Source organism: Cetorhinus maximus, chromosome 1 (genome assembly GCF_964194155.1).
Source record: "Cetorhinus maximus chromosome 1, sCetMax3.hap1.1, whole genome shotgun sequence".
NCBI lineage: Eukaryota > Metazoa > Chordata > Chondrichthyes > Lamniformes > Cetorhinidae > Cetorhinus > Cetorhinus maximus.
The window spans coordinates 94,442,700-94,458,305 of NC_135879.1; the positions used below are offsets into that span (position 1 = coordinate 94,442,700).

The 15,606-nt window shown below is 39.3% G+C and overlaps 1 protein-coding gene across 1 annotated transcript in view; it reads right to left on the reverse strand.

Annotated features, from left to right (window-relative positions):
• Positions 1 to 15,606, reverse strand: part of wdfy3 (WD repeat and FYVE domain containing 3) — a 405,362-nt gene that overhangs the window by 184,842 nt on the left and 204,914 nt on the right. The window contains exons 23-30 of the mRNA XM_078543892.1: positions 11,240 to 11,351; positions 9,307 to 9,497; positions 7,994 to 8,146; positions 7,308 to 7,381; positions 7,050 to 7,211; positions 5,440 to 5,531; positions 1,997 to 2,117; positions 1,005 to 1,222 (exon numbers count right to left, since the gene is read on the reverse strand). Of these exons, the coding sequence (XP_078400018.1) occupies positions 1,005 to 1,222; positions 1,997 to 2,117; positions 5,440 to 5,531; positions 7,050 to 7,211; positions 7,308 to 7,381; positions 7,994 to 8,146; positions 9,307 to 9,497; positions 11,240 to 11,351 (1,123 nt within the window). The remainder of the gene's footprint in view (positions 1 to 1,004; positions 1,223 to 1,996; positions 2,118 to 5,439; positions 5,532 to 7,049; positions 7,212 to 7,307; positions 7,382 to 7,993; positions 8,147 to 9,306; positions 9,498 to 11,239; positions 11,352 to 15,606) is intronic.

The window sequence follows — 15,606 nt, forward strand, 5'->3', positions numbered from 1 at the left end:
ACGCTCCTGCCACTGTGTGTCGGTGATGGAGAGAGTGAATGGTGGTGCAGGGAGGGAGTGAATTATGCGCTAAAACTTTGAATGATTCTGCATCTATAATTATTTCAAAGCAAAAATAATTTTCCTGTGTATTTTCTGAACATACAGAATTTACTACAGGTGAATGGGAAATAAGATATAATATTAAGGTTACTTTTTGCATTACAATTTACTCTTCCTTACCACAAAATGTTTGAAAATGTTAAAACATTTTCTTACTTTCTATTATATATGAAGTATGTAGCTTTGCAACTTATTTTCACTGCAAGAAAGATAATGCTAATTTATTATCTTGTCTACCCATCTATTAACTATATATCAAACTCTTTAATAAAAACCAATCTGAGGTTGGAAAATAATTGCAAGGTATCCCAACTAGTCAGAACATACTGCTGTACTTGCTGTCAATTTAAGCCAGTTTAAAATATCAGTTTTTGTGACAAAACAGGGTTCTAAATATTCAGGAGGTATGTTTATATGGCAGCAAAACATTTATTTATTTTTTATAATGCGGGGATCTCTGGCATGACAAGTTTGTATTGATCATCTATGGAGTTAACAAAACTGGTTTGGGACTGGAGTTACATTCAGGTCAGGCAAGGTAAAGATGAGTTTTCTTTCCCCAAAAAAATCATTAGTGAACCAGTTGGGTTTTTACAACAACTTATACAACTTCGTCACTTTTACTGATATCAGCTTTTTATTCCAGAATTTTTTTTTTCTATAAGCGGAATTCAAATTCTTAAATGGTCATGACAGGATTTGAACTTGTGTTATCTGGGTTAATAGTCAAGGCCTCTGGATTCCTCATCCAGCAACATAAACACTACACTATGGTACTCTGCACTTGATTCCTTTAAGAGAAACTACACAATATATAATATACTCTATGTAATGCAGAAAGCAAACAGGCAATATTCCAGATGTATCAGCTACACTGTGCAATAGAAAGATTTCACACATACCTAATACAGTGCCAATTTTATTTGTGAGAACAGAGTCAGTCTGGTCGAGCCAGCCTCCTCCAGAAAGCCCTTCTTTAAACTTGGCAAGGATTGACTGGTTGCTGAGCAGTACAACAAGAATTCTCATTGCTGCAGTGACAGTAGTGGGATGTAAATGCTCTTCCATGAACATCAGAAGCCAGTCAAAACCCCAAATCTTCACCAATTCTTCACATGCTCTACGGTTTGATGTTGTAGGTGTGTTTTGAAAGGAATAAAAGAAAAAAAAAATGACAAGTAAGTTCAAACCTCGAGCTTGAAGAAATGTACATAATGTAGGTAAAAATCTGATTTAACTAAAATAATAGAAATCCAGTTGCATGTACAGCATTTATACTTAAATTTTTAAGCAATACCAAAATTAGTAACCATGAACCTTGGACACGGCTGAAGAATAGGTGGCAAGCTGCAAACACACTAAGCCAGAGTTTCTCTGTGTTAAGCTGGCTGTTGGTATTTATGCATACCCAGGAGGTAAAACACTGTTGCTGCAATTAACAGCCAGCCCAAATGACAAGTTATTTGGGAAAACAGAGTAAAAGTCAATGTCGCAGCCACTGCTAATTAAGGTTTTTTGGAACAAAAACACATAACATTTATTTAATGAAGAAGTACTATATCTATAATTTTATTTACTTCTACGTTAAAGATAATTAAACCGATAAATTATGAAACAAAAAATATTGTTTGAATGTTTTAAAAAGACCAGTAGAAACTTTTGAAAGGCGATTTACAGTGAAAATTGTCTTCAAATTTGAAATTCTCTCCCTATTTAATTCCACACACAGAAATCAAGCAACTCTTAATGCGTGATTTGTACTTAGCATGCAGTGCAATGGTAATAAAATTAGACAGTGAGCAGTGCATACAACACAAAGTGATAACATATATATCACATATGTATAATCAAAAATCACAGCAAATAATTTTCATGCACTTCAAGCAATACTCACTGTGGATTAACACTGTTTTTCTCTTTTGAAATATATAGTAGCTTTAGCAAGATATCCAAAAGTCTGTTTCTCAGTAGAATGGTATTAGCTGAAACAAGGCCACCAAAATCATCATCGACACCTGGTAAACATGTGAAATACATACATCTTCAAAACTGACCAGTAGGATGGACTTTTAACAAACAATATTTTTACTTTGGAGGCTTGAAAGGATCAACTAGCTAACTACTGTTTCTATACCTGTAATAGTTTCAAATAACATTCACAAGGAACTCTTACCATAATGAATGGTCAAATTTGGGTGTTGATGTTTTTTGTTCTTAATCATTTTAAAAAGTTACTACAAAAAGACAATGATAGACGAGGCTTACAAAGGGAAACATAATGGTGAAGGAGACAAGAATAGGAGAATCAGGAAGTAGATAAAAGACAGAAAACAAGGGAAAAAGAGATTGAGGAATGTCAGAGAAAGGCAAGACAAGGGATGAAGCTTTTGTTTCACTGCTGATGACTTAATCAAGGTAAGGGATCACAGGCATGGGAACAGAACAGGATACATAACAGTGGCACTGTCTGAAATAATGACAGCAAGATACAGGAAATAGCTCTCTCCACATACTCCCAAACCTTTGCCTTATCCTAACCTCAGTTGAACATGCGTGTGAATGTTCTATTTTTTTATTAGACATCCTTATGAATTCTCTCAATGAAAATGTAAAATTATCCTCAATTGCTAGCAGCTTCATGCTGCCAGTTCATAGAATCTGGGTATAATATTGAGCCTTACTTGAACTTATTTCGTAAGATATCCTTGCAACTAGCAGAGAGGTTTTCTTCTCATCAGTCAGAGCTGAATTCAAAACAGGTTGCATAAATGAAAGGGTAATGTCCTTACCAATCTCCTGATTTAGCTGGACCATGTGAAGCTGCATTAGCCATGGCAATGCCTGCTTCCTACTCCAAGGCGAACCCCAAAGAACAGAAACAACACTACATTTCTCTTTGCCACCCTAACTACCCACTTAGATCTGCCTCCTTCAAAATCCCCAACCTCCAATTTGGATTCCAAGCTTAAGCAAGTCATAGATTTGTCAGTTTCCATATGTATGTTGATGACAGTCAGCTTTACTTCTTTGCTCCATCTATTGATTAAAGGATTATTCCTACTCTCTTCAAAAGCCCTGACTAACATCCAAGCCCAGTTGAGCTGAAACTTCCTCCAGCTTCATGCAGGCAACATAAGAATTGATGGAAGTGAAATATGATCATTTCTATGTCGTCTTGGTCTTTCAGTAACTTCTTTGCTGCTGTCTCAGATTAAGTCAGGATATGCAGAAGCTTGGTATAATGGGTGACTTTATACGTCCTTCACCAAAACTCTAATGACAAGATACTTATGGCTGAGCATCTTAATTCATCTATTTAGAAGCACATTCCCGTACATGCACCACACCCAATTACAGCACCTCAATGTTTCTTGATATTCATCCTGCCCTCTATCTAAAAGTTGATTCCATCTGTTAATTAATGCTTTGTTTGAGGAATCTCTTGATGTCTATCTTTCATTAGTTTGAACCTACCGCTCCACGTTCTACTCCCACAGTTTGAAGTAATAGCCCTGATTTATCTTTGCCACATTGTTTACCATTTTATATACCTCTGTAAAGTCACTACTCCAACTCCTCCATTCCAAGCTAAAAATTCTAAGTCTCTCAAGTGTTTCTTTATTTCTCAGGCTCCTGATGCCAGGGATCAGACTCATTGCTCTTTTCTGGACCACCTCCAGTGTTCAAATGTCTACCTTACTGCTCAGTGACCAAAAGTGGACACAGTACTAATGTGTGGTCTGACCACAGTACCATAGTGTGACTGCTGAAATATATTTGATTAATTTGGCTACACAATTCAGCATTCTTCAACAATGTCCAAGCAAAAAAGTTTCCCTCATGCCATCTTACGCTTTTTATGTCAATTCACTGCTATTCTCACATTCAAGTTGTATCTGTCGTGTAATTAAGTTTGTATCAAGTGATCTAAGCATAAATTACTTTAAAAAAGTGCCCTGGCAGCTCTGGTCTACCTTTAAGCTTCTAATATTAGAATAGAGTTAGACAGTTCAATCAGCATTTGGAGACTAATGAGCAGACGCCTGGTTACATTTTTTTAATTTATTTGCGGGATGTAGGATTCGCTGGCTGGGCCAGCATTTATTGCCCATCCCTCCTTGCCCTTGAGAAGGTGGTGGTGAGCTGCCTTCTTGAATCGCTGCAGTCTATGTGGTCTAGGTATACCCACAGTGCTTTTAGGGAGGGAGTTCTAGGATTTTGATCCAGTGACAGTGAAAGAATGGTGATATATTTCCAAGTCAGGATGTTGAGTGACTTGGAAGGGAGCTTCCAGGCGGTGGTGTTCCTAGCTATCTGCTGCCCTTGTCCTTCTAGATGGTAGTCGTCGTGGGTTTACTGGTAGGTACTGTCTAAGGAGCCTGGGTGAATTCCTGCAGTGCATCTTGTAGATGGTACACACTGCTGCTAATGTGCGTCAGTGGTGGAGGGAGTGAATGTTCGTGGATGAGGTGCCAATCAAGCGGGCTGCCTTGTCCTGGATGGTGTCAAGCTTCTTGAGTGTTGTGGGAGCTGCACTCATCCAGGCAAGTGGGGAGTATTCCATCACACTCCTGACTTGTGCCTTGTAGATGGCGGACAGGATTTGGGGGATCAGGAGGTGGGTTACTCTGCACAAGATTCCTAGCCTCTGACCTGCTCTTGTAGCCACAGTATTTATATGGCTAATCCAATTCAGTTTCTGGACAATGGTAACCCCCATGTTGTTGATAGTGGGGGATTTAGTGATGGTAATGTCAAGGAGCGACGGTTAGATTCTCTCTTGCTGGAGATGGTCATTGCCTGGCCTTTGTGTGGCACGACTGTTATTTTCCACTTGTCAAGCCAAGCCTGGATATTGTCCAGGCCTTGCTGCACTTGGACATGGACCGCTTCAGTATCTGAATCGTTGCGAATGGTGCTGAACATTGTGCAATCATCAGCAAACATCTCCACTTCTGACCTTATGACGGAAGGAAGGTCATTGATGAAGCAGTTGAAGATGGTTGGGCCGAGGACGCTACCCTGAGGAATTCCTTATATTATGCTTATATGTATACATTTTGTTTAACAGAGCATGCTGCAAATTCATTGATATAATGGTGCGGTTGCGTAATACAATTCTCAGATAATGTACCAGTGCAATTCTGGTGGTTGCAGTACAATTGCAGCATTAGCAATTGTAGGTTGTTCTCAACAGTTGGGGGTTTTATTGCAATCCATTATGCAGTATACTGTTGATCCATAGTGCGTCAAATAAAAGAGGCTAAGTTAATCAAATAGAGTTTTATATATAAAGAAACATACAAAGAAGTTTTAAACCACAGATATATTGCTCACCTTCTTCCTTTTCCTCACTATTAGCTTCCATGACAATAAACTTCTCACAAACTGCAAAAGTGGGTAATGTGGAAGAAAGAAACTGACCAAACCTTGACACAAACAAAGAAACTGGAAGTTAGTAAATATTTATCTGGAACATAGGAATATCAGAGGCACTTTTAAGCATTTACTGTAATTCGTTCATTGTTACCACAGCCTTAGTGGGGCCATTGGCATTGTCTTTCTTCTTCTCTGGCTTTTTTCAGGCCTCCCTCAGTCCACATCTCAATGTAATCCACTTTTCCGATTTTTCTTCTTCCTCGTCTGTTTTTACTCTTAATTTTTCCTTCAATTGTTCCCAGGACAATGCTGTTGGATCTTTGTCTCCAATATCCGTACTTGATTATCTTAATTTCTCTAAGTGTACTTAGTAACCCTTTTGATTCCTGGACAATATGGTTAACTCTCAACTCCCATGTGAAATGGCCTAGCAAGCCACTCAGTTCAACGAAAAGAACAAAAAATCTTCAGCTCTTGATCTAACCCAGTTATTTGTCTTTCTGTCCATCCAGCTGATTCTGAGGATCCTTCACTGTACCAACGTTTCAAAAGCTGTTATCCTCCTCTCATTCTCTTTCTTCAGTGTCCAACTCTTGTATTGATAGAGTGCAACACTCCACACTAGTGACAGTACTAGATATGTTTTCGGCTTCATGCTGATGCTTTTGGAATTCCAGATGCTACTTAAGTCACTGGTCAGGCCTCTTCCCGTAATTAATCTAACCTGGATTCCATTCCTGGATGTAACTTCCTTACTGTAATTAGGAGGGAAGAATCCTCCATTTATTAACATCCCAAAAATTGGGTAGGGGTGGGGGAAAGGAATTGCAGAAGAAATGAAAAGTGACCAGCAATTTATATATTTCATGAAATGTTCCCGCTCAAGAATGATTTACCATGGAACCCTACAGTATGTGTGTATAACACAGTCTCAGTTGCATTTTGCTTGCATTCAAATAAGCACTGAACTTAAGAGAATGTACAATTATCACAAATACCCTAGGAATGGAAGAGACCAGTTGTAGATTTAGAATACAGCTTACAGAAAGAAAGATTAAATTGTTAGCTTAAAAGAGCTTCAAGATATTATGGAAGGTTGAAAAACTGTGTAACAATCCTTAAAGCAAATCATTTTTTTTTTTGAATGTGAAACTTTTATCACAGGTTTGTTTGAAAAATTAGCAAAAATGCTATATATTTTACTGAAGTTGGATTTCAATCTTTCTCTGTCTTGCTCAAGGAAATTCACTCTCACATGAAGATATCCTGGTTGACATCTCTAAAGATGCAGCACAAAACTCTAAAGCCAACAAAGTAAATGTCAGAGAGAAACATCAGTTGCATACCTTTCCATTCGACTGAAATACCAATAATGCACCTCACTACTGTACTTGTGCAACTTTCATAATTTTTTCAGCGATTAACCTCTATTCTATACTTCCGGACATTTTCAGGTGACACTTTTTAATGTTTTTTGCAAAGTTGGAAAGCATACACAGTACTCAAATGGTTTGCTGTAATTAAATTCCTTGGTTATTTCAGCATTCTTTGCTATGCCTGGACTCTACCTGAGCAGATCATTGCTGTTTGGAAAGCCTTGTAGCAAAAGGCTGAGCACGTTACTGATAGCTGCAATGGTCGGCTGTGACAGGGACGTATCTCTCAGAGTAAGCAGTAGCTTTGGTATCAATTGGAATTCCCTCATTAGCTTGCCATTTCTAGAGGCCTCACTGTAAAACAGAATCAAAGCAACCCTTTATTCCTAATAATTGCCAACTGAAGTATAAATATTTAAAAACAAGTATTTTGAAATAATTTAATAATACCTTGATTCAGTCAGAAGTTCAATAAAGTGCTCAAATAATGACAGGTGAAGTTCATATGGTGCATTCAGCCAGACCTGTAAAAGTAAGGTCATGTTAAAAAAAAAATCATTGAACTTAAATAAACCTTAAGAACATTCCTTGCCCATTTTAAGTAACTTAAATATATATCATAGATTAAAAGTTCTGAGCGAGGAGCTGTACGACCGAAACGGTTACTGACCAGGACCACTGTCCCAACTAGTCCCGCAATGATCCTGCCCCAAATTTAAGGAAGATGGTCATTTGCATTAAACAAGTGCCATCTGGATCATTTATTGAAGGTACTGGAATTCCAGAACTGCATCTTGCCAAATATATTTTCTTTGCTGAAAGATGTACTACGTTTCTAATGGATCGCTCAAGGAACAATTACTATTGGGATTCGGTATTGTGAGCACCATCTGCAGGTGCTGTACGGCAAGTACACTGGAAAGAAGTTGGAGGGATGTCAAGGGGAGCCTAACATTCCACCAGGAGCAGTGACATTAAAACATGGGGTAGAGAGAAGCACCCCCATCCCATCGGAATTCCAAGGCTAGACAATTTTAATTGGGGCCAAAAAAGTCAAGGAGAATTGGTAAGGCACAAATCTATGTTGTCTTCTACATTCTAGGTTATTGTTGCACTATTTTTTACTCGTGTCTTACTTCAAAGTCGCAAAGCAAATCCTGAAATCCATTAGAATTAGGAATGATACTGGTCTCATGGCCACTGTCAACAGTTCCCACTAATGAAAACGTAAGATGGAGGATATGACTATTCAAGAGAGTCCGTTTCTTCTTCAGCAGCATTGCCAAGAGCTAAAATAGAAAAAAAACACCTTAACTAGAAATTCCATCAATTATATTTGGTAATAGGTATTGGTAAACTCGAAACGACAGTGTAAAGGTGAGAAGAGAAATCAAGGGAAAGAAAAAACATTCACTTCATCAAAGATCTTCCCACTGGTACACTAGTTCTTTTATTTGAGCATTCAACTACATTTTGAATGTCTCTAATACTTTGTCACTACTACCCTACCTAGCAGAATTTTACTCAATTATTAATAAAATATGGAAAGAAGTTCTTTATATCTACTTACTTTTCTCAAAGTTAAGTTTATGCCCTCCAATCCTACTCTCCTAGCTCAATCAGAAGCAATTCTTGAAGGCTAACTCTATCTATGCCATCTGGCATTTTTTTTTTACAAACTTTGATGAGGTTCAATCCTAAACATCAACTCCCAGGCCTCATTTAAATACACCAGAATCCACTTTCACTCTAACTTTGTCAATGAAGTGAGGACGATTGAGGGTGTTAAGCAAGGGCAGCAGGCAGCCTGGAACTGCTGGAATGCTGTCAAGTGCAGACATTCATCCAAATTGCAATCTGAAGAGATTCAAGTTTTTGCTGTAGAGATTAATTTCAGGAGTAATGCTCCTGAAGAGCTTGGACTTCTCTCAGCTTTTCTCACTGCTCAACATCTGTACATTTGGGATCAATTTTGTTGCTTTTCTCTATACCCTCCCCAATATCTATGTCTTTTAGTTTTATGAGGACCAAATTTGAACAATATTCCAGATGTGGTCTGACAGCAAATTTTAAAAATCCAGTATATCCAATAAAAACACATTCAACATTAACCTTCCCATTTCACTCAGTGGAAGTTTTATTATCTTTCCCTAACTTCCAATCAAAAAATCCACAGGGAATCTAACTACAGAACACAAATGAACAGTGTGAACATTTCTGCCCATAGTCTTGTATACACAAATATTAAATTACCGAATGCATAATTATCCAATTTTTCCAAGATTTGTTTTATTTATCACTTCATCCGTAGGCAAACTATCCCAAAAATGCCCACATATCTGTTTTTCACTGGCATTAGCATAGTACAAAACCACTTGCAAATTGCTCCACCCTAACCTACAGATATTGCGGCTATTCCCTTAAACGTGAGTTGCAGTGAAGCTCTTACTTGATAGCCCTTAATCCTCTCCATTTCTTTGCTGGCCAGTGCATTACTTTTTACCACACAAACTAGAGCCTTCACAGCAGCGTAGAGACCTTCAACATCTGACGCCATTGCAACCAAGCCTAAAATAGCAGCTGCTCCACCAATGTATTGCAATGTAGTGGCAACGGGCCTCGGAACAGAAGTTCTCACACCTGGCAAAAGAAATCGGTGTCACTTAAAAAAAAATGCTACAGATAAGAAAATCTAAAACCTTCCATTAAGAACAATCATTACCAGTAAACACTTCAAAAAGCAAATTATTACAAGAAAAAAAATTTGTTTTGCTTTATAATACTTCATGCCATGGTACTTTTAATAATGCAATTGAGAAAAGAACGGCTGAAGTATGGCCAGAAGCTCAGTATGAAGCTAATATGGAAAAGGCATTATCATTTAATAACATTCTAATTAATTATAGAGGCAACGTCTGGACGAGAGTGAAGGTGAAAACTGCTAAGTATCACAGTTAAGGATGGTGTTCTTTTAAAATGCTAGTACTAGGAAAACAGAGTTGGATATTCAATTCAAAATGCAATTGGTAAATTCTGAAAATGCTAATTTTTTAACACGCCCTGCAACATCAATTCACCATTCATGCAAGGAAATGTAAGCCCAATTTTAATGTGGACTTCGGGTAAACTTGGGCCGCCATGGCGAGTGTAATTTCTGGGTCCATTTCAACTCCCAGGCCCCATTTAAATACACCAGAACCCACTCTCACTCTAACCTTGTGAATGAAGTGAGGCCAATGTGAGGGTGTTAAGCAAGGGCAGCAGGAAGCCTGGAACTGCTGGGATGCTGTCAAGATAAGTGCAGACATTCATCCAAATTGCAATCTGAAGAGATTCAAGTTTTTGCTGTAGAGATTAATTTCAGGAGTAATGCTTTATGCATTCATGTCACACTCACCTTTTTGACCCAAATAGGGTGGTGGGGGGTAGGGGAGATGAGGAACGGTGTAGAACTGCAAAGACCAGGTATTAACACATAAACTGTCTTCCTAAAAGTGAGATTTACTGAAATTTTATTTCAAATCTTTGAGGTCACAGCCCTTTAAAAGACAAGTAAAACATTCAACATTAAAAATGTCCTAAAATGCTTGCCAAATGGAAATGGAGAGGAACAGCCACCAAGAGTTAGGAGGGGAGCCTGAAAGCTTGGTTGAAAAGTGGATTTTAAGAAAGTTTTGAGATGGATTTTAAAAGAGAGAAAAGTAGAGATATATTTAGGAAAGAATGCTAGAGAGTAGTGCTGAAGTAGCTAAAGGCTCTACCACTAAGTGCAGTCAAGATAAGTGGTGGATTGGTGGGTTGGGGTGGAGGATACGTAACCTGTGCAGATTGGAAAGGCATTCCTACTCCTCCTGTCCCAAAAAGGGATTTATATAAAATAAACTTACCTTTTCTGGGCCTGCTGCTATTTCACACCTAGTGCTTTTGGTTAGGCCATTGCGAAGTGCTGAATGTAGCTGGCCAGAGTTAAAACAGTCAGGGTACGAACTGTCACTAGATTGACTTTCATTTTTTTAGTGAGACTCTTGCCTGCATGGTGAGAAGGCCTCACTGTTAGGGGTCAGAATGCACATGTTAAAACGGTGTGAACCACGAGGATCGGGCAAGCAGGCTGCTGTAAAGATTTTAATACCCCGCCTCCACCACACGTCCTGATTTTGACAGGCATAGGGGGTTAAAATTGAGGCTGATGAACAAAAATAAAACAAAAAGCACAACTTTTACAATAAGTTACTTCTTACATATTACTGTAAAATAGCATTGGAAGCAAATTTCTAGTTAAGATAAAATGAATTGTATACCCAAAAGTAAACTGGATTTGAAATTTCCAGCATTGGGCTAATATTTAAACAGAGCAATAAGTCTTGTGATTAACACCCTACCTAGGTATCCTATAAGAGCTGCACCAATAGTTCGCGCTGGTCCATTTAAATGTCCTGCAGCATTATGTAATAGTTTTACCGGTGTAGCATTTTCATGCGAGGAAATGGCCATCTATACAACTCAAAAAATGTTGAAATTAGTGGCCAAGAAATTCCAATTTTACGCATTTGTTTTAAAGTCTGAAATATTAAGAGCATCAACAATATGTTCAATCATTATGCTAAATGTAAACAAGCCAATTCATCCAACTTGCTTGCACTGTATAGAGGTCACATTTACAATACATTTTTCCTTATTGCAAAGAAGTTATTCATGTAATTCTGCAATGTATGCAAGGAAACCACATTCCTTCCTTTATTCGTCCCTTAGCGAATAAAAGATCTGCCCTCTATTCTTCAAACTATTCATCCTGCACATCGTGTCCCCCCTCCCTTCCTGTTGCTGATCCAAGGAAGCAAGAGAAAGTCATTAAAAGCATTGACTGCCTCACCATTCACAGAGCATCTTTATTTGTAGTATTAACTGTATTTGTAGTGGAACCTCTCTTTCATTAAAAACAAGGAAGGAGGACAACCTTGAGCCCGACAGCCAATAAATGACATGGGTAGCAGCATTGCGAATGGACAGCATCTCCTGCTTCGATAGAACTTTATTTGGAAAATGTAACGTGCAAAGTAGCAGTTTTTGTTGCAACATTAAACTGTCCCTTGGTTCTTCCCAAAGACATTTTACTTCCACCCTGCTAATGGTATAGTCAAATGCTACAGAAATTTACCCAAATGGCAATCTGAAGAGATCCAAGTTTTTGCTGTAGAAATTAATTTCAGAAAGCAATGCTTTATTGCATTCTTGCCACACTCACCTTTTAGACCCAGAGTTTAGTCAATCATAGAGTCAGGATCAACTGGACGGGTAATGGGCGATGGTGCAGAAGAGCAAAGACCAGGTATTAATACATGAACTGCCACCCCAAAAGTGAGCTTTACTGAGGTCACAGCCCTTTAACAATAAGTCATGTGTTCAACATTAAAAACATGCCCAAAAATGCTTGCCAAATGGAAATGGGCATGGGAACAGACACCAAAAGTTAGAAGGGGAGACTGAAAGCTTGACTGAAAAGTGGATTTTGAGAAAGTTTTGAGCTGGGTTTTAAAGGAGAGAAAAGTAAGTATATTTAGGAAGGAATTCCAGAGAGCAGCACTGAGGTAGCCAAATGCATATAGTGCAGTGAATACAATGCCAAAGCCCCATTTTAGCTCCCAATGAGAGCTGAGAGCAAACTGTTCAGCCCTCACAGCACGAAGTGCAGGAGTTAAAATTTATATAGATCCAGTCAGTCTACCATCAGAATCCAGCAGGAAGCACAGCTGGCCAGCAAGCAGGAACTCGATTTTGGTGTGCAGAAGGCCAGCTCTGTGGACCCAGAAGAGCAGCTTCCAGCACACAAGTAAGCAGTTGGAAAGAGGGGTTGGTAGGGAATCATGGTCAGTGGAGTGAAGTCAGGCAGGAGATGTCCAAGCTGCTTTGGGGGGTCCAGGAAAGCCACAACAGTTTTACTGTGTGGGTCACTGGTGAAAACTGCACTCGGGCTGATGGAGCCATCAGTGACCAATCTACATCTATTGCCTTCTGGTAGGTGCTCCTCTTGTCTGCTCAAAAGTACTGGTTAATATCGGAACCTTAAGGCCATGGGATCAGGGCAAGGATAGCCCACCAGCCATTTTGCAGTAAAGAGCCTTGCAGAAGATGAGCTTCATTCTACAGGGGAGAGGGGTACAGGTGCTATTGCATGCGTTCTAGCGACCAGCTCAGAATGGCATCAGAAGCAAGACCTTTGTATGTCTCCTTGGCTGCAGCCAATTTACAGCAGAGTGGCATTCGAATTTCCAGCTACTGGGCTCCCAGTTGGTATCTTGGCCTCTATAGAACACTCCACACCAAGATTCACCAAACAAATGTATTCAATTTATTTTGTTGTATATCCCGGCACACTTCTCATCTTTGTTTTTGTATAATAGCAGCCAATTTTATCCATCTTGCTATCAATTTAAAATCTGAGCTTAAAATTTACTTCCATTTTACTTCTGTCTGGGTATTGGTTGTTTGCATTTTGCTCACCTGAAGTTTCTTTCTATCCTATTATCCTTTTCCTTCTATGTTAATTGAGGTTATGTCAGATATTCCCATTTTTTGGTTAGCCTTCAAAGATGGAATCCATCACTATACTTAAGTTTCCACTTCAAGCTACGAGGAAATCTACTTCCACCTGTCAGGTTGCTGGTTGCCTAATATGGAGTTTCCATGTCCTCACAGAGAACATCCTTTTTTTTTGTAATTCTTTGATGGGATGTAGGTGGCGCTGGCAAAGCCAGCATTTTTCACCCATCCCTATTTGCCCTTGAACTGAGTGGCTCACAAGGCCATTTCAGAGGGCAGTTAAGAGTCAACCCACATGGCTATGGATCTGGACTCGCATGTAGGCCAGACCAGGTGAGGATGGATTTCCTTCTTTAAAGAACATTTGTGAACCAGGTGGGTTTTTTTTTTAAACAAAAGTCAGTAAAGTTTCAAGGTCACCATTATACTGAGACTAGATTTCAATTCCAGATTTTATTAGTTGAATTTAAATTCCACCAGCTGCTTTGGTGGGATTTGAACCCATGTCCCCAGAGCATTAGTCTCGGCCCCTGAATCACTAGTCCAGTGACAATAGCACTATGCCACCATCCCAGCCCTTGCCTTAGTCCAGAAAGTCTAGGTTCAGGTTGGCAGAGATAAAGCTTGGGGAGCTTCAAGGTGTGTGCAGTGGTACCTCTGAAGTTGAATCAGCTAGAAGTATGTAACTCACTATTAACGCTTCCTTCTGAGAGTCCATCTTCAACTACTGTGCCCCACTAGGTCATTGATTTGCAGTTTTGCATGGAGATGCTCAGGAAGAAGCCTAAGTTTTGGTGACGTCTACCTTTCCAAATCCATTAGCGAGCTGAGTTAGCCTTTCAATCATTAACAATGTTCTGCAGTAATGCAGTAATCACCATCACTAGAGAAAAAGTACTGAGCAAACTATTGGGATTAAAGGGTGATAAGTCCCCAGGACCTGATGGCCTACATCCCAGGGTCTTAAAGGAAGTGGCAGCAGAGATAGTGGATGCATTGGCTATAATATTCAAAATTCCCTGGATTCTGGAAAGGTTCCAGTGGATTGGAAAAATGCTAATATAACGCCCTTATTCAAAAAGGTGGGGGGGGGGGGGGGGGGGGTGCAGAAAGTAGGAAACTATAGACCAGTTAGTTTAACGTCTGTCGCTGGGAGATTGTTGAAATCCATTATTAAGGAACTAGTAATGGGGCATTTGGAAAGTAAAAATGCAATCTATCAGGGTCAGCATGGTTTTATGAAGAGTAAATCTTGTTTGACTAATTTGCTAGAGTTTTTTAAAGATGTGACAAGCAAAGTGGATAATGGGGATCCTGTAAAAGTAGTATACTTGGACTTCCAGAAGGCCTTTGATAAGGTGCCGCACAAAAGATTAATACACAAGATAAGATCACACGGAGTTAGGGGTAATATATTAGCTTGGTTAGAGGATTGGCTAACCAACAGGAAGCAGAGTGTCGGGATAAATGGGTCTTTTCTGGATGGCAAGCTGTAACTAGTGGGGTGCCAGAGGGTTCGGTCCTTGGGTCCCAACTATTTACAATCTATATTAATAACTTAGATTCAGGGATAGAAGGTACTATAGCTAAATTTGCAGATGACACCAAAATAGATGGGAAAGTAAGTTGCAATGAAGCAATAAGAAATTTACAAATGGATATGGACAGGTTAGGTGATTGGGCCAAAATTTGGCAGATGGAGTTTAACGTGGATAAGTGTGAGGTTATCCATTTTGGTTGGAAGAATAAAAAAGCGACTTATTATTTAAATGGAGAGAAACTTCAGAATGCTTCAGTGCAGAGGGATCTGGGTGTCCTCGTGCATAAATCGCTGAAAGCTAGTATGCAGGTCCAGCAGGTAATAAGGAAGGCAAATGGAATTTTGGCATTTATTGCTAAAGGAAGAGAGTACAAAAATAGGGAAGTGTTGTTGCAACTGTGCAAGGCATTGGTGAGACCGCACCTGGAGTACTGTGCACAGTTTTGGCCCCCTTACTTGAGGAAGGATGTAGTTGCACTGGAGGCAGTTTAGAGGAGGTTCACTAGATTGATTCCAGAGATGCAGGGCTTGTCTTATGAGGAGAGATTGAGCAGTTTAGGCCTATGCTCGCTAGAGTTTAGAAGGATGAGAGGAGATCTAATTGAGGTATATAAGATGCTAAAGGGGATAGACAAAGTAGACGTGGAGCGGATGTTTCCCCTTGTGGGG